This window comes from Pseudophryne corroboree, chromosome 3 (assembly GCF_028390025.1).
Source record: "Pseudophryne corroboree isolate aPseCor3 chromosome 3, aPseCor3.hap2, whole genome shotgun sequence".
Taxonomy (NCBI): domain Eukaryota; kingdom Metazoa; phylum Chordata; class Amphibia; order Anura; family Myobatrachidae; genus Pseudophryne; species Pseudophryne corroboree.
Genome location: NC_086446.1, coordinates 313,642,611 through 313,668,623, shown reverse-complemented (window position 1 = coordinate 313,668,623; position 26,013 = coordinate 313,642,611). Strand labels below are relative to the sequence as shown.

Below are 26,013 nucleotides of genomic sequence, written 5' to 3'. Positions count from 1 at the left end.
CTGAAGGAATGCTAAGACCCTGGAAACTCTGAAAGATTTCGGGTCCACATTTCTTTCACTGCACCAATGAATATAGGCTTGTCATATTCGGTGATAAATACGAGCTGAGGAGGGTTTCCTTGCTCTGAGCATTGTTTGAATTACCTATTGTGAGAATTCTCTTGACTTCAGGATAGAGGTTTCAAGAGCCACGCCGCCAAAGACAGCCGATCCAGATGTCTGTGATAACAGGGACCCTGCATCAGTAGATCTGGAAGTTGAGGGAGAAGAAATGGAGCATCAATCGACATTCTCTGCAGATCTGTGTACCAATGCCTTCTGGGCCAAGCCGGAGCTATTAGAATCACGGCACCCTTTGCTTGCTTTATTTTCCTCACCACCCTGGGTAACAGGGTGATCGGAGGAAACAGATAAGCCAGAGGAAAGTCCCATTTCACTAACAAGGCATCCACAAAAATCGCTCCGGGATCCTTTGTCCTTCCGTATGCGGGCACCTTGTTGTTTAGACGAGATGCCATAAGATCTATCTCTGGCAACCCCCATTTGTCTACAAGAGTATGCAAGACCTTCGGGTGTAGAGCCCATTCGCTTGCTTGGATGGTGTGTCGACTGAGAAAATCCGTTTCCCAGTTTAAGACTCCCGGAGCGAACACTGCGGACAAGGTTGGAAGATGGAGTTCTGCCCACTTTAGTATGTGACTTACTTCCTTCATTGCTTTTTGGCTGCGAGTTCCTCCCTGATGGTTGAGGTACACTACTGCCGTCGCATGGTCTGAGCGGATCTGGTCTGGTTTTCCCTGAAGAATGTCCTTTGCCTGAACCAGTGCCATGTATATGGCCCGAAGTTCTAACAGGTTTATTGCCAGGCAACTTTCTTCTCTTGTCCATTGTCCCTGGAACTATAATTTTCCAGACACTGCTCCCCAGCCCTGAAGACTGGCATCTGTTGTCAGGATCTCCCAATCTGATATCCAAAAGGTTCTCCCTTTGTCTAGCTGGGATGTCTGTAGCCCCAAGGCTAATGACTTTCTTACCTTTACTGGATGTACCATCATCTGTTTCTTTATTGTCTGATGTACTCCATTCCATCTGTCCAGAATCAGACGCTGCAGAGGCCTCGAATGGAATTGTGCATATTCCACCATGTCGAATGTTGACACCATCAACCCCATCACTCGCATGGCTGCGTGAATGGATACCATCTGACTGTGTAACAAGTCCTGAATTAATGACTGTACCTTGGATATCTTGTTCCGAGGTAAAAATACTTTCTGCAGACCTGAATCCAGTACAGCCCCAAAGTGAGTCTTCCGTTGTGACGGCACCAAAGATGATTTTGCCCAATTTATGAGCCACCTGTGCCTCTGCAGACATGTTATTGTCTGTTGGAGATGGCACAGGAGCAATTCCTGTGATTGTGCCAGGATTAAAAAGTCATCGAGGTATAGAAAAATTCTTATCCCCTGCTTGTGGAGATAAGTTGCCATAACCACCATAATCTTGGTAAATACTCTGGGGGCTGTGGCTAACCCAAAGGGTAGGGCCTGGAACTGGAAATGCTGCTGGAGGATAGTGAACCTGAGATAACACTGATGGGACAGTGCTATCGAAACATGTAGGTAAGCATCCTGAATATCCAGGGATACCATATAATCCCCTGGTTCCATGGCCAAAACTATGGAGCGTAACATCTCCATGTGGAACCTCGGTACCCAAATATATTTGTTTAGCATTTTGAGATTGAGAATGGGCCGAAATGACCCATTTGGCTTCTGAACCAAAAATAGGTTGGAGTAAAATTCCTGCCCCTGTTGTGCCGGGGGGTACTGGAATGACTACTCCTGACTGAAGCAATTTCTGAACTGCTTCTTGCAAAGCTCTGGCCTTTGTCTCTACCCGAGATGGGCTGGTGCAGACGAACCTTCGAGGAGGATGCTTCTTGAAGGGAAAAACATTATCTATAGATACCGCTTCTTCCACACAAACATCTGTTGTAGACTGTCACCAGATGTGTGCAAACTGAAGAAATCGGCCCCCCACCCTGGGATCTCCCAGGTGGAGGCCCACACCATCAGGCTGATGGCAAATCTTCTGGTTTGGAAGCTGGCCCTCTGCCCTCTGGTAGCCTAATGCTTTTTTGATTTACCAAACTTATTGTATTGGGGCTGCTTACGATCACTTTTTCCCTTTTGTTTTCCTTTACACCGAAAAGGCCGGAAAACCAGACCCCTATGTTTGGAAACTCGACCTTCTTGGAGTCTGCTTCTGACTCCAGAATATCTGTCAATTCTTTACCAAACAGAATATTTCCAGAAAAAGGCAAAGATTCAAAAGCCTTCTTGGATTCTGAGTCCGCTTTCCACGTACGTAACCAAACTGCTCTGCAAGCAGCTATTGTTGAGGCTGATGCCCTAGAAGCAATAGTACCCATATCTAATGCAGCTTCTTCCAAGAATACTGCCGCTTGTTTAATATGGGCTATATAAGATTTTTGCTCTCTAGAAGCTGATTAAAAATCACTTTCCAATGCATCAGCCCAGGCAGCCACTGCCTTTGCTATCCAGGCTGAAGCCATGGCTGGCCTTATGACTGCTCCAGACAGGGAAAATATGTTTTTTAGAAAACCATCCACTCTCCTATCTGTGACATCATTTAAGGATGTTGATGGCAAAGGCAATATAGATTTTTGCACTAATCGAATCACATGCGTATCTACTTTAGGAGCTACCTCCCTTTTTAAACAGTCCCTTTTGTTGAGTGTTGCCCAAGCCTCTTCCATGATTTCCGTCAGCTGGCCTGACCCTGGAAACTCAGTCTCAACCGTCTTGGGACGTTTAAACACAGGTGCCTTGGTTTTTAACACAGGCTCTACTTAATCTTCTAAGGATAGAATAACCTTAATTGCTCTAATTAATTCAGCTATATCCACTAAGTCGAGACCTTCTTCCTCCTCTTCGTAAACTGAAGTAGAGTAAACAGAGCTTTCATCATCCAATGTGTAGCCTGTGAATTTGAAGATTTACTTACCATCGGTTTATCAGCTTGTTTCATTTGAGAAGCTGCTGGGGGAAATGATATACCGTAGGTAGGGAGCTGCATGTATGGATACCACATTCCTGGTACAGAGGCCGTAGGAATTATCCGTTCAGCTATACTGGACAAGGTCTGTGCAAACATAGCCCAAGGTGGATCTATCTGTACCTGATGGTGTACAGGGATCTGCCTTGTGTTCTGCTGAAAAGCAAAACAATTTGCACTTAAATTCATAAATTATCCTGAACCAGATCCTGAGAGGATAATACAGTTTTGCAAGACAAACATGATATGAGTGTTGCTGTAAGTGTACCTTTGTCACCTTTGCCACTCTTAGACATGATAAATAATCAGCACTTTCACAGTGTTCTACACAATTTGTGACCGTAATCACTTTAACCTTCTAAAGGTGATATCAATCTGACCCTACCCATGCACCAGCATTGAGGATCAGCAGAAACAACTGACAAACATATTAAAGTCAGCAATCACACTAGTAGTCAGTCAAATGTTATATATTAGTCATATGAGCACATCATCAACTACAAACACTTTAAGTATGTAGGCGAACGTTTACTGAATCCTGTAAAACAGATCTAACGTATTCAGACGCATTGCGACGAAAACCACAGTAAATGTACACAGACTCATATGCAATAGGCACTTAACTATTCATACTGACAAAGTAGATAGAAATGTAATGCTGTATAGCCCGTACTCAGTAGAGTGGGATACAGGGAGACTCCCCCCGCTTCCAGAGATCAATCAATACGTTAGCGAACGCTGAGTGGATCCAAATGCTACTAGTGTACACTGCCACTCCAGGAACCTTTAGTGGACACAGACGCACTGGTCACACAGCCGCCTATGCTGCGACCGAGTCTCCTCATTGTAACGTTGAGTGAACACAGACGCAGTGGTCACACAGCCGCCTATGTTGCGACCGGATCTCTGTGGTAGCACTCAGTGAACACCGACGCAGAGGCTTTCTGCTGCGACCAAGTCCCCTCTGGTAGCGTCTGAGACGGAAGCAAGGAAACAGTTCATGGCGGGAGACTCGGCGGAAACTGGTCATGAACCGGTAGGAGGGGTGACCAGGAGAGCGTCTGACTCTCCACTGCTGACATCAACCCAAGGGATCATGGCCTCATGCTATTCCTGGTGCCTATGATCCCTAAGACTTAGCGCTGGAGCACCTGTGGTGGCGGCGCGTCGGCTACTGTTTGGCAGTCTCCTCCCAAAACAGTGCTGCTGTGTCCGTATTCCATGCATGCTACGCAGAACCGATGCCTTACCTTCTTCCCGTGCTCCAGCCACAGCTTAGTAACGTCTGCTGGACCTGCTAGTATATCAGACACAGACGCCCGCTGAAACAGCACTGTAGTCGTGGGTAAGCGTTGTCGTGACCCGGCGGAGAGTTGTTGGAGCGACTCTTTCCAATATGCATGTAAGACGCTGTTTAGAAAGATCACTCAAAGAAAATAGTAAGACTATAAAATAAAATAAGAAAGCTTGATGCTGCTAAAAAAACAGCAGCCCTCTGACCATGGTCTGGCTCCTACAGCACCAAACAAAAAACTGATTTGCCTGAGCCAGTGGGCGGGATATATGGACGGGCCCGTTGCATCCTGGGGGGCTGGAAAGCTTTTGATCATTTGGTGCCAATCCGTTGTTGCTCCATCATATCCCATTGTTATCCTGTGGATAACCTGTGGACCCTGCCGGAGAAAAAGCTGATCTGAAGATGGACAGCTGATGCATTCTTTTAGAAGTGAACACAAGGGCTGGTTCTGATACCTAGAGCATGTGACCACAGAAAGTGAACTAATATGGAAGTCAACAAACAAGGTTAGATGGAGCGACTCAATGGATTAAGACTGTGAAGCACCATTTTCTTTGGGCAAATCTTCATGCGCCCTAGTCTCACTTTCCTCCTTACATGATAAGAGCTCCAACACAAACCATTTGATAGATTGGCTATGAGATTGGAGGTGAGGAAGGGCTCTTGTACTTCCAAGAGTGTTCATTTTTGGTATTTGACCCTTTTTGAGCTGTGTGCAACTGACTGAACAAGATGAAGCCCATGACTTTACTGTGATGGATGTATTTGCTGCACCCTATGTAGCTCCATTGTTCCCTGCAAGGATAATTAATAAAAAAAAAAGTCCACAGGCTAAGCGATGAATTGGGCCTTCTTAGGCTATGACACTACAATTCAGAAAGCGCGAGTCTGACAGTTGTCATTTTTAACAGAGAACAGAGTTTGATAGTTGACCCGGTAGCAATTTGTCTGACTTTTTCACAGACATAACGGTGAACCACCAAGGTGGAGGATATGAGTGCCTGGTGTTAAGCATGTGCTCTTGACAGTGGAATATACATTCACAGGAAACATACATTGCAGTCTAACCACCAACTTACTAACCACTAGGCTAGGGTACATACAAAAGGAATGAATGAATAATTTACACACAATTAACAGTTCCCTGAAAGAGAGGGTCTGAAAAGAGCTGAAATCAGTTACAGTGGCTGGTACTATGGATCATCGAACAGCTGCATTTGGTAGCCTCTAACAAGAGGTAGAGTGGCAGAAATGAAACTGTGATTGCCAGTTTGTACAGTGTTCTGGTGATACAGACCTGTTGAATGGCAGACTGCTGAATGAGGGCCTATACTGCTGCCCTGTGACACACTGAATAGAGACATTTTAGTCCCTGCACTGTGCAGAAGGAGTCAAGTGAATACTTGCACCATATTGCTACCCTTCAGTATGTAGACACGTGAGTAGAAGCTATAAAAGAAAAGAAAACTGACCAACTCCTAACAATGATGCCTAAGGTCAAAAAGATCGACAGGACTGATTAACTTCACCTAGTTGGTACTATTTATGCAGTAAACTTACATCTCGGAACTGTACTTTTCCCAGCTCTCCAAGTTCGCTGACGCAGCAGTAAGCAGCTTCAGACTGTAAGAAAAGCTGTGCTAACGTCATCTCCTCACTTCGGAAGAGTTCCCCCATCTTTCTGGATTAGTTGATGCTTAACCTGAAAATAGATAAACCAAGATATAACCTTAAAGCAAACACATACAATAATACAATACGAAAAAAAATAATTAAAAGATACAGCTACATTTTAAAAAAGTTTGTCAGATGTAATTTTTTTAATGAACACCCAAATTCCAAACTAGTAAAAGCAGAGTAGCGGAAAAAAAACAGTAGTCTTGTACCCTACTGTTTAGAACGGGTGTGGTATGTTAGGTAGATTAGACTTAGGTCGACAGTGTCTAGGTCGACAGTAAGTAGGTTAATATGGTTTCTAGGTCGACAGGGACTCTAGGTCCACATGTACTAGGTCGACATGAGTATTTTGACTTTTTTTGGTGTCGTTTTCTCTGTACAGCCACCGGGAACTCCAATTAGTGCACCGTACCCCCTCGCATGGCAAGGTGCCTCGCTGCGCTCTGCAAAAGGTTACCGTTCCCAATTGTGGTCCACATGGATCATAAGTATAAAAAAGTTAAAAGAAAAAGAAAATAATGTGAAAAAACTCATGTCGACTTTGTGTCAATCGACCTAGAGTCCCTGTCGACATAGAAACCATGTCGACCAATAGTGCTCGACCTATACAGTGTCGACCTACATACTGTCTACCTAAAGACCGGATCTCGTTCAGAACAGATGCCCACCTACCAGTGCCTGTACGCAATGCTTTTATACATCTGATCGCCTGGCGAACTCCAATGTAAACGTGAGCTTACATGAAAAGTAAAACCATGACCTATTATTACTATGGCTACATTTACCTCTTTAAATAAAGTTATTGCTCTGATTTTCAATGAATTCCTTGAATGCACATTGCATTTTTCCTTAATCGTTTGAATGCATTTTCTCTAGTAACTAAACCTCACAGAATGATTCCCTAATGAAATGACCCAGCTTTTCCTCAAGGCCTGTACGCTCTGATATTCCATCACTGGACATGGTACAATATTAAGTTCCTACTAGATTTGGAGCCCAATAGTAATGGCACACATTTCCGTCTAATGAAAAGTGACAGGTGGACACGCTGAGTCTCCGTCAACAATAAGCCCATACTCCACCCATAACACCCCCGCAACACTCAAATTTTTTTTTTCATTAGTCATAGGGCGATCTCAAAATTCTCTTACATGACATGTTTTGTCAGATAAGACTTACAGCCTTTGTGTTTGATATCAAAATAAGCCCTTAGACTGCACATAGGCTTGAAAAAGCCACAGTATGTCATGCAGCCACTTTATACGCTGGTGGATCTCTACAGGGGTCTTTGTCTGCACCTTGACAAAGACCCCTGTAAGGGGTAGAAACGCGTTGGTGGACACAGGACTCCTGTTTCGAAGATGGTGGTGAACTTACTGTTCCAGTGCAGCGTGGATGAGGGATTTCCGGGATTCCCTGCACCAAAAAAACCTGCAAGCTGGTTTAGAACCGTTTCATTACGGTTCTATTTATCCGGTAATTACCCACTGCACCTTTCCATTAAGAGTCCTGTATTTAAAAACATGCTGCTATTTCCAAATGGAAACCTTATGTATTTAAGTGTTTTAAACTGTTCTATGTGCCATATTAAAATTGTACTTCACTATATGTGCATATCTCCTTTCCATTTTATGTCACATCTATGAGTTTTAAAACAACTCTGGAATCACCTGAATTGTGAATATACTGCGGAGCGAAGGATAAGTCCTCTTTAATTTATGTTTTTTTTATCACTTGTGGTGAAGGAAGTGGGAACCTTCTAAGAGAGTGTGATTGTTCAGCAGCTCCCGGGCGCACACAGTTATTCCTTTATCCTTTTTTTCATAATCACTCCTACGGTCTACTTTCTCGCCCAATCCCTCAGAAACACTCAGAAGCTTATCGGTCAAATGCAAAAAGCTGGACCCATCTTTGATCCCTGCCTTAATCAACAAAGTCTGGCAAAACTACACATTTGAGCATATTACTAGTGTATGACACAACAATCACTCTCAATTTTCCAAAGCATGGAAATCTTGGCTGACCCACTTTGGACCATGCTCTCATAACTTATCTACTCTTCTTCCTATAGTTTGTCCCTTATAAACAACGTGAACTCCAGAGTTCCCTCTCCTCCCGCCTCTATGCTGTACTAACACGTCCATGGTTTCCTCCCTCCCTATCCTGGTCCTTCATTACCAATCCAAAACCCACTATCTGAACAGTTTTTTTGTGGTTCCCATTGCTCTGTTTACCACGATATACCCTTCTTATATGTACTATATTGTATTTTGGCTCCACTACAGTTCATACTTTGCCATGCTCACCTCTCCCCTTACCTCTTTTGTATGAGCTCCCATTCTTCACTGTTTATGCAAAGAATCATTACATTTTGGGCGGGATGTACTAAAAGGAAATTGCAGACAAAAATCTGAAAACTTCAGTTTTCAGAATTTGGCCACATTTCTCTTATGTACCAATCTCCGGAATGCAAAACTAAACCCGGAAGTCTTTCTATCACAAAGTACTGTTCTTTGTACATTTCTAGGCACAAACCAGTGTTACTACTATTAATTGGATTAGATGCTTAGTACAACCCACCTCTATGTTAAAAGGGCAAAACTGAAGTCATGTTAGGGGATACAGGTGTACAGAAAATAGTCTCCCACAACATTCAGGTGAAGTAACATCACTGTATAGTGAACCCCTGTTTATTGGTTCCTATATTCTGGGATGGACATTTGCGCCTGCACTTACTAGTGGACTAATAGGATAGCACCACAATTAGATGCAGTAATTAACCACAGCTAATTGCATATCTGCCTAATGGGCCCAACACACGTATAGATTTCACTAAACGATATGAACGTTCTCGTTCATTAATGAACGAGAAGTCGTTCATATTGTTCAGTGTGTAGGCACCAACGATGAACGATGCGCGGCCCCGGTCACTTATGCATGCATACCAATATGGGCAATCTCGTCCATATTAGCATGCACTGCTATGGAGCCGGGTGACGGGGGAAGTGAAGAAACTTCACTCCCCCCCGCCGCCAGGTTGCCCGCCGCCCGTTTCACCCATCGGACTGCTCGGCGGTGGGTCAGGTAATGTGTAGGGCACATTAGTCTATTATTTCACTAGCAACTTGAAACATCACCTATGCCTTATGAAACAAGGATGTCACTAATTGCTCACAAATCAAGTAAGTATGATTTCAGACCTGAAAATGAATGCCTTTGCTCTGTGTAAATGAGACGTATAGTGAAAACTGACAATTTGCTCCAAAATCTACAACAGTATTACTTCTAGCAAATCCTACATTACATGATGCTTTATGAACACACAAAAACAGTTTGTACTGTGAATTATCTCTAGGATCAGTTGAGAGAATTGTGACTACCCAAAAATGTATATGGTAGATCAGGTCAGATTGCCTATGGGTCTGTGGAAACATCACATGTGAGCAGCTGATCTGCCAGATAAACACAGAAGGCTATATTATCTGAAGAATAACTGCTGCAGCTGACAATCCCACTCTAGCTTTCATTACTATCAGAGCAATCACACATAAAGAAAGCAAACTAAAAGGAAAATATTAGTATATTTTAGTGGGAATTAATAAAATACGATCTAATCCACAGAGCCTTAACTAGAAATTTTGGTGCTGTTTGCCAAAAATAGTGTTGTTGGCCCCCTCCCCACCCCCATTTTATAAAAAGGGACATTAGACGTGCAGTGAAAAAGGTGCATGACTTCATGAAGCAACAAGAAATGTGTATCACTCTGTCCCCCTTACTTTCTCATCTTATTTAAATGAAGACACAGGATTAATAATTTATTGTAATATATCATTCCCTCCATGTGAGTAAATATGAAATGGCTGTTAGGTTTTTTTTTTTTAAACACTGCCTTCCAGGAACTCACATCTTACTCATTTTTGTCTGTTTTCAGTGTTTGAGAGCAAATGGTCAATTGTCATTTGCTCCCATACATTCCTAGATTTTGGCTCCAATCAGAAAGATTTGACAGAATCTTAGTGTGTATCCAGCTTAAACGCGCATATTTTAAGGATACATAGGTGACTTAACCAATACCTCAGTTATCTTGATTTAATTATCTGAGCGAGATTGGGAAACACTGGCCAGTACTGACGGGAGAGATGTGTGCGGAGTTATCTTAACACAGACCGTTCAGCACACATCTCTCTCCCCCCGCTCTGCACAGTGCGATGTGCTGAGCGAGAGGGGACGACAACAGGGGGCCGCTCACTTCACACAGTGCTGAAGTGAGCGACCCGCTAGATTGAGCCTGCATGCAGGCTCAATCTAGCACCGGCGATAGCGATGCTAGTCAGATTGCTTAGATTTTAAGCACGGGTCTCTCTGTGTGTAGCCCCCTTTAGATGATCTTGTCTGGTGATCACACCAGACAATAACCACTAAAACAGGCCACACATCTAAAGATTATCTTTCTAACAGGAACGAAACTCTGGTTGCTCGTAAAACATAAAAACAGTCTATATCTTCTTAATTTAATAATTTGTCTGAATGGCCATTTTTGGCCACCATTTTAAAATAAGATTTTAAACCTACCGGTAAATCTTTTTCTCCTAGTCCGTAGAGGATGCTGGGGACTCCGTAAGGACCACGGGTATAGACGGGCTCCGCAGGAGACATGGGCACTCTAAAGACTTTAGAATGGGTGTGCACTGGTTCCTCCCTCTATGCCCCTCCTCCAGACCTCAGTTAGAAAACTGTGCCCAGGAGAGATGGACATTTCGAGGAAAGAATTTATTGTTATAAACACGGTGAGTGTCCTACCAGTTCACACCTCAAACACACCGTAGAACGTGGCATTCAGTAAAATACCAGCCCACAGCATGAACAAAACACAGCCACATGCCGAGAGAATATGCAACACAAACCGTGTGTCCACATAAGCAAAATTAAGACCCCGCATGCCATGGCATGAAAAAACGGTAGCAACCGCCTGACAGAGAAGACACACCACCAGGGTGTAACCAAAAACACTAACTGCAGACACCGTACGCACTGGGACGGGCGTCCAGCATCCTCTACGGACTAAGAGAAAAGGATTTACCGGTAGGTACCAAAATCCTATTTTCTCATACGTCCTAGAGGATGCTGGGGACTCCAAAAGGACCATGGGGTTTATACCAAAGCTCCAAAACGGGCAGGAGAGTGCGGACGACTCTGCAGCACCGAATGAGCAAACAAAAGGAACCCAACAATCATGGTATCAAACTCGTAGAGCATAGCAAAAGCGTTTGATCCTGACCAACAATCCGCTCGGCAAAGTTGAACCGCCTAGACTCCTCGGGCATCCGCCCAAGAAGAGCCCATCTTTCCATTAGAATGGGCTTCCACCGACTTCGGTCACGGCAAACCAAACATCGAACAACATGCCAAATCGTATCACAGATTCAGCGTGTAACAGACTGCATACTGCAGTCGCCCCAAGCATGTTGGGAGCATACCGGAGAAACAGAGCCTCTGTTTCTCCAAACTGAGCCAAATTGGCGACCTAAATATTCAAATCCCAGGTAACACAGAGAGACTTTGAATCAGCTAATGCCGAAGGAACCACCGGCAGCAAAAATAGACTGTTTTCTGCGAAACCCAGAAACCACGCTTTGGTAGAACTACAATCCGAGTTCACAATTCCTCTCTGTCTACCTGGAAGATCAAAGAAGGCCCTTGTGAGACAAACCCACCACGTCCGACACCCGCCTTCGCGGATGCCAAAGCCAATAGCATGACCACTTTCCAAGAGAGACATTTTTTTTTTTTTTTTAAAGAAAATAATAAGGCCATACTGCACCGAAATGGAGCCTAACTGTAGGCCTGCATCCACAATGGCTAGTTAGTATGGATAAGAACGACCTAGCTGAAAGTCTTCCGTAGGAACCATCCTGGATTCACACCAAGACACAGAATTACGCCAACCACGGCGGTAAGGCTTTGCCGTTACTTCTGTCCTAGCCTGAAACATTGAGGAAACGGCTTCACTGAGAACATCCTTCCGGCTTAGAATATGGCATTCAACCGCCACGCCGTCAGACGGAGACGCGGTAAGTCTTGATACACGCCCTGATCTAGTTGTAACAGTTCCTCACGTAAAGGAAGAGGGCAGGAAACTCCCATGAGCAAATCATGAAAAACTGGATAGCAAAACCTCCTTGGCTAAATCAGATCCGAGAGGATTGCCTGAACCTATGTTCATCTTACGTTTATCACCTTCCGAAAAAATGAAATAGGAGAGGCAGAGCCGGCGCTACCCGCTCAGCAAGGGTATGCAATGCAGGGAGGCGCTGAGGTGAAGAGGCGCTCTCCCTGCTCTGCTACCCTGCTGCTGCCGGCAGCCGCTGTGCCTGTCAGACTGGATGAAAGGTAGCGGCGCTGGCAGCGGGTAGCGCGGCTCCCTCCTCCTCCTCCTCCAGCGTGAGACTGCAGCAGGCAGCGCGCACTGTGCATACTCACCCCCTCTCACAGCTCCGCTGCCGCCGCCGACCTCTCGCGCTCCGAATTGTATTGGGGGCGTGGCCTAATCGCGGGAGGCGTGGCCACGCCCCCTTATGGAAAACGTAAAAACATACAAATCTTTATAGTGCCTGATGATCCCTGTGCCCCCAGCCAGGGTCATTTCGGTGTGGGAGGGTGATTAGTGTGATCACTCCCCCCCCCCCCCCCCCCACCTGTACAGGAACAGGCAGAAGCTCAGCATTAGCAGCATGTGCTGTGCTCCCAGGATGAGAGCCTTATGCTGCTGCCTAATAAAGAGGGATGGTGGTGGGAGTGCTGCAGACCAGGCTGAGTCCCAGGCCCGGGTAATTAGCACCCGCTCCCTCCAATTCCCCCCCTTCCTCGGCATCACTACCGACATCCTACAGCCGTTGCTGCTGAAGTAACAGAGCCTGCAAAAAATCGGAGGCAGAGAAGGAAGAGGAGGAGCAGCGCCTGAGCCGGGACCTCCTGCAGGTAACGGGGCTGCACTGTGGAGGGAATGAGGGCTGTACCTGGCATAGGGGGTTATTCAGAGATGAACGCAGATGGATGCATAGGCAGCCGGATCTGCGTTCATCTCTGCACATGCTGAGGGCCGCCAAGCACAAGGCAAGGCCGCCCAGCATGTGTGGCGCCGCCTCCCGATGCATCCGAAATTTGATTGAGGATGCATCTGATCTAAGGTTGACCCCTGGCAGTGTAGCCTGGTCAGCAGCCATTTTTTGGGGGGAGCGGCTGCGTGTGACGTCCCGGCCTGCCCCCATTTTTCCAGCGTCACCCCAGCAACAACTTAACTCCACTACGCTGTCGCCTATCAATCACTTTGTGGTCGCATCCATTGGGGAAGTGACCGCAATGTGTGTGGCCTCACGCCCACTGTGCATGCACAGTTTGCTGCACTGGCAAACTGCGCTGAGGGCCGCCATTGCAGTGGGGTCTCAATGACCTACATAATGTGTATAATGGGCTGTACCTGGCATAATGTGTATAATGAGCTCTACTCTGGCGTAACATGTAATAGCGGCTCTCCTGTATGGCATAAGGTGTATAAGGGTACTACTGTGTGGTGTAATGTGACTAACGGACACTGCTGTCCGGTGTAATGTGACTAATGGACACTACTGTGCGGTGTAATGTGACTAACGGACACTGCTGTGTGGTGTAATGTACTGTGCGGGGTTATGTGAACTGGCACTATTCTGTGGTCCTAAACTTTTTGCGCGCGCCTTCGTCGCGCACTGTCCCTGTTCTGAGCATGGCCAGAGGAAACTGTTGCCCTGAGGTCTTCAAGATCTAGAACTGGCCCTGTCATCGATTTTAAATGTGAATAAGTGCCACTATTATGTGGCATAATATGAATCAGGGGCACTACGTTTGGGTTAATGTGCATAAGATTGTAATACTGTGTGGCGAAATTTGAATTGTGGGTACCTTTGTGGTCACGCCGCTTCCTTGTGTGGCCACACCCATTTTTGCAGTGCGCTCTCCCTTTTTTACGGATGGGAGGGCGCAAATTTATTATTTGCAGGGGGGGCGCCAAACACTCTAGCACCGGCCCTGAGGAGAGGCCACATAGACCGACTAAAAATAAGAATTTACTTACCGATAATTCTATTTCTCGGAGTCCGTAGTGGATGCTGGGGTTCCTGAAAGGACCATGGGGAATAGCGGCTCCGCAGGAGACAGGGCACAAAAAGTAAAGCTTTAGGATCAGGTGGTGTGCACTGGCTCCTCCCCCCATGACCCTCCTCCAAGCCTCAGTTAGGATACTGTGCCCGGACGAGCGTACACAATAAGGAAGGATTTTGAATCCCGGGTAAGACTCATACCAGCCACACCAATCACACTGTACAACCTGTGATCTGAACCCAGTTAACAGTATGATAACAGCGGAGCCTCTGAAAAGATGGCTCACAACAATAATAACCCGATTTTTGTAACTATGTACAAGTATTGCAGATAATCCGCACTTGGGATGGGCGCCCAGCATCCACTACGGACTCCGAGAAATAGAATTATCGGTAAGTAAATTCTTATTTTCTCTATCGTCCTAGTGGATGCTGGGGTTCCTGAAAGGACCATGGGGATTATACCAAAGCTCCCAAACGGGCGGGAGAGTGCGGATGACTCTGCAGCACCGAATGAGAGAACTCCAGGTCCTCCTCAGCCAGGGTATCAAATTTGTAGAATTTAGCAAACGTGTTTGCCCCTGACCAAGTAGCTGCTCGGCAAAGTTGTAAAGCCGAGACCCCTCGGGCAGCCGCCCAAGATGAGCCCACTTTCCTTGTGGAATGGGCTTTTACTGATTTTGGCTGTGGCAATCCTGCCACAGAATGTGCAAGCTGAATTGTACTACAAATCCAACGAGCAATCGTCTGCTTAGAAGCAGGAGCACCCAGCTTGTTGGGTGCATACAGGATAAACAGCGAGTCAGATTTTCTGACTCCAGCCGTCCTGGAAACATATTTTCAAGGCCCTGACAACGTCAAGCAACTTAGAGTCCTCTAAGTCCCTGGTAGCCGCAGGTACCACAATAGGTTGGTTCATGTGAAATGCAGGAACCACCTTAGGTAGAAATTGAGGACGAGTCCTCAATTCCGCCCTGTCAGAATGAAAAATTAAGTAAGGGCTTTTATATGATAAAGCCGCCAATTCTGACACACGCCTGGCTGAAGCCAAGGCTAACAGCATCGACACCTTCCATGTGAGATATTTTAAGTCCACAGTGGAAAGTGGTTCAAACCAATGTGACTTTAGAAAACTCAACACCACATTGAGATCCCAAGGTGCCACTGGAGGCACAAAAGGAGGCTGTATGTGCAGGACCCCTTTTACAAATGTCTGAACTTCAGGTACTGAAGCCAGTTCTTTCTGGAAGAAAATCGACAGGGCCGAAATTTGAACCTTAATGGACCCTAATTTTAGGCCCATAGACAGTCCTGTTTGCAGGAAATGAAGGAAACGACCCAGTTGAAATTCCTCTGTAGGGGCCTTCTTGGCCTCACACCACGCAACATATTTACGCCAAATGCGGTGATAATGTTTTGCGGTTACGTCCTTCCTGGCTTTGACCAGAGTAGGGATGACTTCTTCTGGAATGCCTTTTTCCCTCAGGATCCGGCGTTCAACCGCCATGCCGTCAAACGCAGCCGCGGTAAGTCTTGGAACAGACAAGGCTCCTGCAGTAGCAGGTCCTTTCTTAGAGGTAGAGGCCACGGTTCGTCCGTGAGCATCTCTTGAAGTTCCGGGTACCAAGTCCGTCTTGGCCAATCCGGAACCACGAGTATAGTTCTTACTCCTCTCCTTCTTATGATTCTCAGTACTTTTGGTATGAGAGGCAGAGGAGGGAACACATACACTGACTGGTACACCCACGGCGTTACCAGAGCGTCCACTGCTATTGCCTGAGGGTCCCTTGACCTGGCGCAATATCTATCCAGTTTTTTGTTGAGGCGGGACGCCATCATGTCCACCTTTGGTTTTTCCCAACGGTTTACAATCAGGTGGAAGACTTCTGGGTGAAGTCCCCACTCTCCCGGGTGAAGGTCGTGTCTGCTGAGGAAGTCTGCTTCCCAGTTGTCCACTCCCGGAATGAATACTGCTGACAGTGCTATCACATGATTTTCCGCCCAGCGAAGAATCCTTGCAGCTTCTGCCATTGCCCTCCTGCTTCTCGTGCCGCCCTGTCTGTTTACGTGGGCGACTGACGTGATGTTGTCCGATTGGATCAACACCGCCTGACCCTGAAGCAGAGGTTTTGCTTGACTTAGGGCATTGTAAATGGCCCTTAGTTCCAGAATGTTTATATGAAGAGACGTTTCCAGGCTTGACCACAGGCCCTGGAAATTCCTTCCCTGTGTGACTGCTCCCCAGCCTCTCAGGCTGGCATCCGTGGTTACCAGGATCCAATCCTGAATGCCAAATCTGCGGCCCTCTAGTAGATGAGCACTCTGCAGCCACCACAGGAGAGACACCCTTGTCCTTGGCGACAGGGTTATCCGCTGATGCATCTGCAGATGCGATCCGGACCATTTGTCCAGTAGATCCCACTGAAATGTTCTTGCATGGAATCTTCCGAATGGAATCGCTTCGTAAGAAGCCACCATTTTTCCCAGGACCCTCGTGCACTGATGCACTGAGACCTGTCCTGGTTTTAGGAGGTTCCTGACTAGCTCGGATAACTCCCTGGCCTTCTCCTCCGGGAGAAACACCTTCTTCTGGACTGTGTCCAGAATCATTCCTAGGAACAGTAGACGTGTCGTTGGAATCAGCTGCGATTTTGGAATATTTAGAATCCACCCGTGCTGACGTAACACTACCTGAGATAGTGCTACTCCGACTTCTAACTGTTCCCTGGATCTTGCCCTTATCAGGAGATCGTCCAAGTAAGGGATAATTAAAATGTCTTTTCTTCTTAGAAGAATCATCATTTCGGCCATTACCTTGGTAAAGACCCGAGGTGCCGTGGACAATCCAAACGGCAGCGTCTGAAACTGATAATGACAGTTTTGTACTACAAACCTGAGGTACCCTTGGTGAGAAGGGTATATCGGGACGTGGAGATAAGCATCCTTGATGTCCAGAGACACCATATAGTCCCCTTCTTCCAGGTTTGCTATCACTGCTCTGAGTGACTCCATCTTGAATTTGAACCTTTTTATGTAAGTGTTCAAGGATTTCAGATTTAAAATTGGTCTCACCGAGCCGTCCGGCTTCGGTACCACAAACAGCGTGGAATAATACCCCTTTCCTTGTTGCAGGAGGGGTACCTTGATTATCACCTGCTGGGAATACAGCTTGTGAATGGCTGCCAAAACTGCCTCCCTGTCGGAGGGAGACTTTGGTAAAGCAGACTTCAGGAAACGACGAGGGGGAAACGCCTCGAATTCCAGTTTGTACCCCTGCGATACTACCTGTAGAATCCAGGGATCCACTTGCGAGTGAGCCCACTGCGCGTTGAAATTCTTGAGACGGGCCCCCACCATATCTGAGTCTGCTTGTAAAGCCCCAGCGTCATGCTGAAGACTTGGCAGAAGCAGGGGAGGGCTTCTGCTCCTGTGAAGCGACTGCATGGTGCAGTCTTTTTCCTCTTCCTCTGCCCCGGGGCAGAAAAGAGTGGCCTTTTGCTCGCTTGTACTTATGGGAACGAAAGGACTGAGTTTGAAAAGACGGTGTCTTTTTCTGCTGATGTGGAGTGACCTGGGGTAAAAAGGTGGATTTTCCAGCCGTTGCCGTGGCCACCAGGTCCGATAGACCAGCCCCAAATAACTCCTCCCCTTTATACGGCAATACTTCCATGTGCCGTTTGGAATCCGCATCCCCTGACCACTGTCGCGTCCATAACGCTCTTCTGGCAGAGATGGACATAGCACTTATTCTTGATGCCAGGGTGCAAATATCCCTCTGTGCATCACGCATATATAGTAGTGCATCCTTTAAATGTTCTATAGTTAACAAAATATTGTCCCTATCCAGGGTATCAATATTCTCGGTCAGGGAATCCGACCATGCGACTCCAGCACTGCACATCCAGGCTGAGGCGATTGCTGGTCGCAGTATAACACCAGTATGTGTGTATATACTTTTTAGGATATTTTCCAGCCTTCTATCAGCTGGTTCTTTGAGGGTAGCCGTATCAGGAAACGGTAACGCTACTTGTTTTGATAAACGTGTGAGCGCCTTATCTACCCTAGGGGGTGTTTCCCAACGCGCCCTAACCTCTGGCGGGAAAGGATATAATGCTAATAATTTTTTAGAAATTAGCTGTTTTTTATCGGGGGAAACCCACGCTTTTTCACACACCTCATTTATTTCCTCTGACTCAGGAAAAAATATTGGTAGTTTTTTCTCTCCCCACATAATACCCTTCTTTGTGGTACTTGTTCTCTTTCATTGCCGTGATCATGTAACGTGTGGCCCTACTGGACATTACGTTTGTCTCGTCACCGTCGACACTAGACTCAGTATCTGTGTCAGGGTCTGTGTCGACCCACTGAGGTAACGGGCGTTTTAGCGCCCCTGACGGTGTCTGAGACGCCTGGACAGGCACTAATTGATTTGCCGGCTGTCTCATGTCGTCAACAGTTTTCTGCAAATTGCTGACATTATCACTTAATTGTTTAAATACAATCATCCAGTCAGGTGTCGACTCCCTAGGGGGTGACATCACCAACACAGGCAACTGCTCCGCCTCCACATAATTTTCCTCCTCATACATGTCGACACACGCGTACCGACACACAGCACACACACCGGGAATGCTCTGATAGAGGACAGGACCCCACTTAGCCCTTTGGAGAGACAGAGGGAGAGTCTGCCAGCACACACCCAGCGCTATATATATATATACAGGGATAACCTTATATAAGTGTTATTCCCTTATAGCTGCTGTTATTATCGTTATTTGCTGCCAAAAATGCCCCCCCTTCTCTTTTTTACCCTGATTCTGAAGCAGGACTGCAGGGGAGAGTCAGGGAGCCGTCCTTCCAGCGGAGCTGTGAGGGAAAATGGCGCTTGTGTGCTGAGGAGATAGGCTCCGCCCCTTCACGACGTCCTTATCTCCCGCTTTTCTGTGTAAAATGGCAGGGGATTAAAATACATCCATATAGCCCAGGAGCTATATGTGATGTATTCTGTTTTGCCACCTAAGGTATTCCGTTATATTGCGTCTCAGGGCGCTCCCCCCCCAGCGCCCTGCACCCTCAGTGACCGGAGTGTGAAGTGTGCTGAGAGCAATGGCGCACAGCTGCGGTGCTGTGCGCTACCTTAGTCTGAAGACAGGATGTCTTCTGCCGCCGATTTCACCGGACCTCTTCGTCTCTTCTGGCTCTGTAAGGGGGACGGCGGCGCGGCTCCGGTGACCCATCCAGGCTGAACCTGTGATCGTCCCTCTGGAGCTAGTGTCCAGTAGCCTAAGAAACCCGATCCACTCTGCACTCAGGTGAGTCCGTTTCTTCTCCCCTTAGTCCCACGATGCAGTGAGCCTGTTGCCAGCAGGACTCACTGAAAATAAAAAAACCTAACTAAACTTTTATTCTAAGCAGCTCAGGAGAGCCACCTAGATTGCACCCTTCTCGGCCGGGCACAAAAATCTAACTGAGGCTTGGAGGAGGGTCATGGGGGGAGGAGCCAGTGCACACCACCTGATCCTAAAGCTTTACTTTTTGTGCCCTGTCTCCTGCGGAGCCGCTATTCCCCATGGTCCTTTCAGGAACCCCAGCATCCACTAGGACGATAGAGAAAACACCCACGGTGTCACGAGGGTGTCCCTTGACCTGAAACAATATCCCTGAGGCCTCTCGTTGAAGCGAGACACCAACATGACCAATTGCGACCCTCCACAAAAGTTGTCACGTCTGTGAAAACTTCTAGACGATGACTGAATTTTTCCCGGATGGAGATCGCGTCAGCAGAGGAAATCTATTTCTCCTTCGCTAACCACTGGAACGAATACTACCAGACTTTTTGCCCCACGGCAAAACTGTGCATCTTCTGCCATTGCCGCTTTGCTCCTTGTTCCATCATAGCGGCTTACTCACGCAATTGCTGATAAGTGGTCTGGCAGAACTAACATGGGCCGAACATGAAGAATACGTTCGTCGAAAATATCTCTTAAATCAAGAAATCTTATTGCAGACAAGCTTTCCAACTTAACCTTAACCTCTGGAAATACGTCCCTTGCAAGGCCTGCTCCCCAGCCTCGGAGATCTTTATGCACGGATACCAGGATCTAACCTTGGATCCCGAACCTTCATCCCTCCAGAAGGAGAGAACCGAGCAGACACCACAAGAGTGATGTCCTGGCCTTTAGGATTATATTCCGGTGCATGTGCAGGTGAAACAAGGACCACAATTTCAACTGGCCCCTTGAAAGCCACTCTGGCAGTAGACCTGCTCACCAAAACAGGCCTCGTAGGCCGCACCCATCTGTTTTAGTAACAGAACATATTGATGAAGTGTCCCAGCAAAGCTGATCCAACTATGTATCCTCAGACCTCTTTCCACAGGAAAAAACACCGAACATTAACCGGTCAGTATCTACTCTGAAACCCACCTCCGACAACTGCGTCGGTGGGAACAACAGCCAATCCCTGTGTCGAAGAACAGTCAGAGAGAAACAACGATTTGCACCTTTATACAGGGACAACCGGACAATGTCCTGAACCTGACGCACCTCTGTATGACGTAACGTACTACCTCCCCATCCAGAGGGGAACGGCAAGATCCATTAGAAAAACAGTAAGGGGAACAACCGTAACTCAGAATGCTCCCCCTTTTGATTCTATAAATAACTCACAAGTCTTAATCTATTCCTGGACTAACTGAAATTATTAAATGAGCGCTCACCGGAGTGGGAACTAGCCAGATAGACTCAGCGACAAGTGGTGGATGTGTTGGAAACAGAAAACGACATCCACTTCTGCGAACCTACCAAGGCTGCAGAACTCTTACCTTCCAACCTTCCACTGTCTGCACAGAAAAGGAAAAAAGAACGGTATAGAACTGGTTAAAACGACTGCATCCCACAAAAGAATGCGTCACCAACCGCTGTGAAGGAGGCTAACTCACGAAGGTAGACTTACCAGTTGTATCCGCCGAGAGTGACTGAACAGAGGGCTCACCAAACAGCTGTATACCTCCCCCGAGTATCTCTCGGAGACAACCTCAGACTTTTCCCGGCTACACCTCCTGCTGTCACGCGGCAGCCTGCTGCAATGTTATAAGTAGAATCAACATAAGCAAGCTTACCCACTCTGGGTAGGGTAATTCTATCGGACGCCTACCCGAATACAACCATCCCTCATGTGCATGCAATGCAAATAAGGCCAAAGTATAGAAATAAAATATCACTTAGCTTCCTGTGTATGATCCTTTGCGACCGGGCTCTGCGTCGATCAGGAGTTAACTGCCGTAATGTTCTCTCCGCGTCGGGAAGAGAATAATATTCGGACTCCTTGAGAGGATCGAAAACCAACTCGTCACGGCCAATCTAGAGCTTAATCAACAGAGCGATCAGCACATGAGAAGAATACCATTATCTTAGCATTCATGGATATACATAAGTAATACACACATATCCTAACCATGCATATATAAATATATATCTACATATATATATATACACATAGATATAACCTATACGCAAGTGGATTGTCCAGACCCGTCAGGTCCCAGCAATGTGTTGTGAATGTGTATAACCATGTACTGACGTGCCCCCGATGTGGATCTACCAGGAACGTTATGGTCGACAGAAACTGAGTAAATGTCGACAGCAAGGAGTAGTAAGCGGGCAAAAAATAATAATAATTTTAGAACCCCGAGGGGTCTGAGGGAAGTATACATATACAATTTCAATAACACTCCCCCCACATATATACATACCAATACAGGTACAAGGCCATAACAGCCTGTTAATTTTTCTACCCCGGAAAAACCGTTGATGCCGACAGGGCATCCACCAACAACTGTGTCTCCCCTAGCGCGTTGACTTGTTTTCAAGCACACAAAACCAACCTGCTAAAACTTAATTTTTTTGAATCAAGTACCGCCAAGCGTCGGCGAAGCCGACAGTTATCCCCACAGCAGCTTGTGACAAAGCCCTAACACCTGTCAACATATGTCGACTAACCGATAGTGAGTCAAACACAGGGAAACAGTGAGTTTATGTATCACAACAAGGATTATGCGTCCATTATTAAACATAATGCTATATGACACCCATACAGCATTAAACACTCTGTGCCCCCCCCCCCCCCTCCTTCTTACTATACAGTTTATCCTGGTGGGGACCTGAGGAAAATGGCACTGACTCCTCTGTGAGGGCTAAGCTCCACCCCCTCGCAGCGCGCTTAAGCCCGCTCAATTAAATATAAATACATAAATATATAACCCCCTAAACTAACTGGGGACCCTATATACAGGGGGTAATCCCCTGTATACTTAATTTTTGTCCCAACGCAGCCCAGGGCGCCCCTCCTGCACCCTGCACCCACGGAAGCCGTTGGTGTGTGGGAGCTATGGACCGCAGCGTGCACGCTGCGGTCTCCCGGCGGGGTGAAGACACCCGGTGTCCGGGTATGTTCCCCCGCCCGGGATCCTTTTCTCAATGCTGGTCAGAGCGCTCCCCCCCAGCGCCCTGCACCCTGGAGGCCGACGGGGAGCGGGAGCAGAGAGCGCAGCGCTACCGCTGCCTCTCCCTCCCGTACGCGGCGCACTGGCGGGGCGGGCGCCGAAGCATGTCCCCCCCGCCAGTGATTACAGTTAATAAATGTTACCCAGGGCGCTCCCCCCCAGCGCCCTGCAGGCCCGTTGGAGTGCGGGAGCCGGGAGCGCAGCCCTACCACTGCTGCTCCCTCTCGTTCGCGGCGCACTGGCGGGGTGGGCACCGAAGTATGTCCCCCCGCCAGTGATATTACTGATTTTAATATATGCTGCCCAGGGCGCTCCCCCCCCCCAGCGCCCTGCACCCTGCAGGTGATGGAAAGCGTGGGAGCCGGGAGCGCAGCGCTACCGCTGTCTCTCCCCCCTGCGACACGCTGGCGGGGTGAACATATGCTGTGCCCAGGCACCATAATATGTCCCCCGTCAGCATTATAGACCGTCAGTAACATGCCCCCAGGGCGCTCCCCCCCAGCGCCCTGCACCCTGCCAGAGACGTTGGTGTGTGGGAGCATGGAGCGCAGCACTACCGCTGTGCTTACCTCCGTTACTGAAGTCTTCTGCCTTCACTGAAGTCTTCTTTTCTTCTAATACTCACCCAGCTTCTTTCTTCTGGCTTTCGTGAGGGGATTGACGGCGTGGCTCCGGGAACAAGCAGCTAGGCGCACCAAATGATCGAACCCTCTGGAGCTAATGGTGTCCAGTAGCCGAGAAGCAGAGCCTTTAAACTAAGAAGAAGTGGGTCCTGCTTCTCTCCCCTCACTCCCACGATGCAGGGAGCCTGTAGCCAGCAGGTCTGCCTGAAAATAAAAAACCTAACATAAAGTCTTACAAAGAAACTCAGGAGAGCTCCCCTAGTGTGTGACCCATCACTCCTGGGCACAAAGTCTAACTGAGGTCTGGAGGAGGGGCATAGAGGGAGGAGCCAGTTCACACCCAGTTTAAGTCTTTATAGTGTGCCCAGGCTCCTGCGGATCCATCTATACCCCATGGTCCTTTTGGAGTCCCCAGCATCCTCTAGGACGTATGAGAAATATATATACACATACACACACATACACATTATATATATATATATATATACACACACACACACATACATATATATATACACACACATACACACACACAGATGTGGCCTCATTCATCTAGCCTCAATATGACATGCAGCACAAGCTGCCCGCTGTGAGTGAGCTGCCAGTTCTTGTGCAACTCTGCTAACGTCTGGCTTTTTTGGGGCCAAAAATGCATCTTAGTTGCAGCACAATGCGTCTAGGACACACAAGGAGACTATGTTAATTTTATATATGACATTTCTATATTGTGTGTGATGGAGTCTGTATACGTACAGTAACAGAACAGAACTTTTATTGGAATAAGCCTGTGGCTGCTACATTGTAGCACTTCGCATGCAGATTTAGAGACTCAGTCGCACACAGATATAAAAGTGTCATATCAAAAGGAAAGATGTATTTGGACACATCTGTATGTATATTAGATGTATTAGGACACATCTGTATGTATATGAGTTGGTGTTATGCTTACTGGTATTGCTTGCTATCTGTAACTGAATAAACAAACTACTCTAATAAATATCAAATATTGTCCTAAACAGAAAACTGGAACGTATATATAGGGGTAGATATGTGAAGCAGTGAAAAGAGTGAAGTGAGCCAGTGGAGAAGTTGTTCATGGCAACCACTAAGTTGCTACTTATAATTTTTTAGAATGCACTTGATAAATGTTACCTCAAAGCTGACTGGTTGCTATAGGCAACTTCTCCACTCTTTATCGTTTCATACATCTCCCCTTAAGCTGGTAAACAGCCCAACCTCATATGTGCCACTTATAGCTGTGCCATGTGATGTGTGTCACACGTCGGCAGTTTCTGGCCTTTGAGCTTGAGGGACAGAATGGTAACAGGTACTGGACAGAGGGAGTAGTATCAGGTGGTGATTTAAATAGTCTATAACTGCGGTGGCCAACCCGCTGCTTTCGAGCCACATGCGGCTCGGTCGGCTCCCAGCCACCACTGCCTGTCACAGTCCCAGACACACGTCTCTCCGGCGGCGGTGTCTCTCTTCAATTCGGCGCCGGCCCGTGAGCCAACCAGAGCTCGGGGACCAGCAGCTAAGGCTCCAGATTGGCTGCCAGATTGCGAGCATTGATTGTCTCACAGATCGGTGACTAATTGAAGAGAGACACCGCCACTGGAGAGTGAGGGGAAGGAGAATCACACGCTGTGCTCTCCTCCCCTCATACACAGCAGCAGCGCGGTGAGCAGCACTTGGGGTGGGTGGGGCGAGCACTGTGGGAACATGGGTATCTAGCACCGGGTGCATATCTGGCACTGTGGGGACATGTGTATCTGGCACTGGGGGGCATAGTTGGCACTGTGAGGACATGTGTATTTGGCAATGAGGGGGGCATGTGTGTACGTGACACTGGGGGGGGGGGCATGTGTGTACATGACACTGGGGGGGGCGCATGTGTGTACCTGGCACTGGGGAGGGAGGCATAGGTGTACCTGGCACTGGGGAGGGAGGCATAGGTGTACCTGGCACTGGGGAGGGAGGCATAGGTGTACCTGGCACTGGGGAGGGAGGCATAGGTGTACCTGGCACTGGGGAGGGAGGCATAGGTGTACCTGGCACTGGGGAGGGAGGCATAGGTGTACCTGGCACTGGGGAGGGAGGCATAGGTGTACCTGGCACTGGGGAGGGAGGCATAGGTGTACCTGGCACTGGGGAGGGAGGCATAGGTGTACCTGGCACTGGGGAGGGAGGCATAGGTGTACCTGGCACTGGGGAGGGAGGCATAGGTGTACCTGGCACTGGGGAGGGAGGCATAGGTGTACCTGGCACTGGGGAGGGAGGCATAGGTGTACCTGGCACTGGGGAGGGAGGCATAGGTGTACCTGGCACTGGGGAGGGAGGCATAGGTGTACCTGGCACTGGGGAGGGAGGCATAGGTGTACCTGGCACTGGGGAGGGAGGCATAGGTGTACCTGGCACTGGGGAGGGAGGCATAGGTGTACCTGGCACTGGTGAGGGAGGCATAGGTGTACCTGGCACTGGGGAGGGAGGCATAGGTGTACCTGGCACTGGGGAGGGAGGCATAGGTGTACCTGGCACTGGGGAGGGAGGCATAGGTGTACCTGGCACTGGGGAGGGAGGCATAGGTGCACCTGGCACTGGGGAGAGAGGCATAGGTGCACCTGGCACTGGGGAGGGAGGCATAGGTGTACCTGGCACTGGGGAGGGAGGCATAGGTGTACCTGGCACTGTGGGGACATAGGT

General features: G+C 47.8%; 1 protein-coding gene across 7 annotated transcripts in view; it reads right to left on the bottom strand.

Moving 5' to 3' along the window:
* Positions 1-26,013, bottom strand: part of ATP6V0A1 (ATPase H+ transporting V0 subunit a1) — a 196,835-nt gene that overhangs the window by 153,503 nt on the left and 17,319 nt on the right. For all 7 annotated transcript variants that reach the window (XM_063959439.1, XM_063959445.1, XM_063959441.1 and 4 more), the window contains exon 2: positions 5,936-6,077. In XM_063959439.1, the coding sequence (XP_063815509.1) occupies positions 5,936-6,052 (117 nt within the window). In that variant the 5' untranslated portion in view covers positions 6,053-6,077. The remainder of the gene's footprint in view (positions 1-5,935; positions 6,078-26,013) is intronic.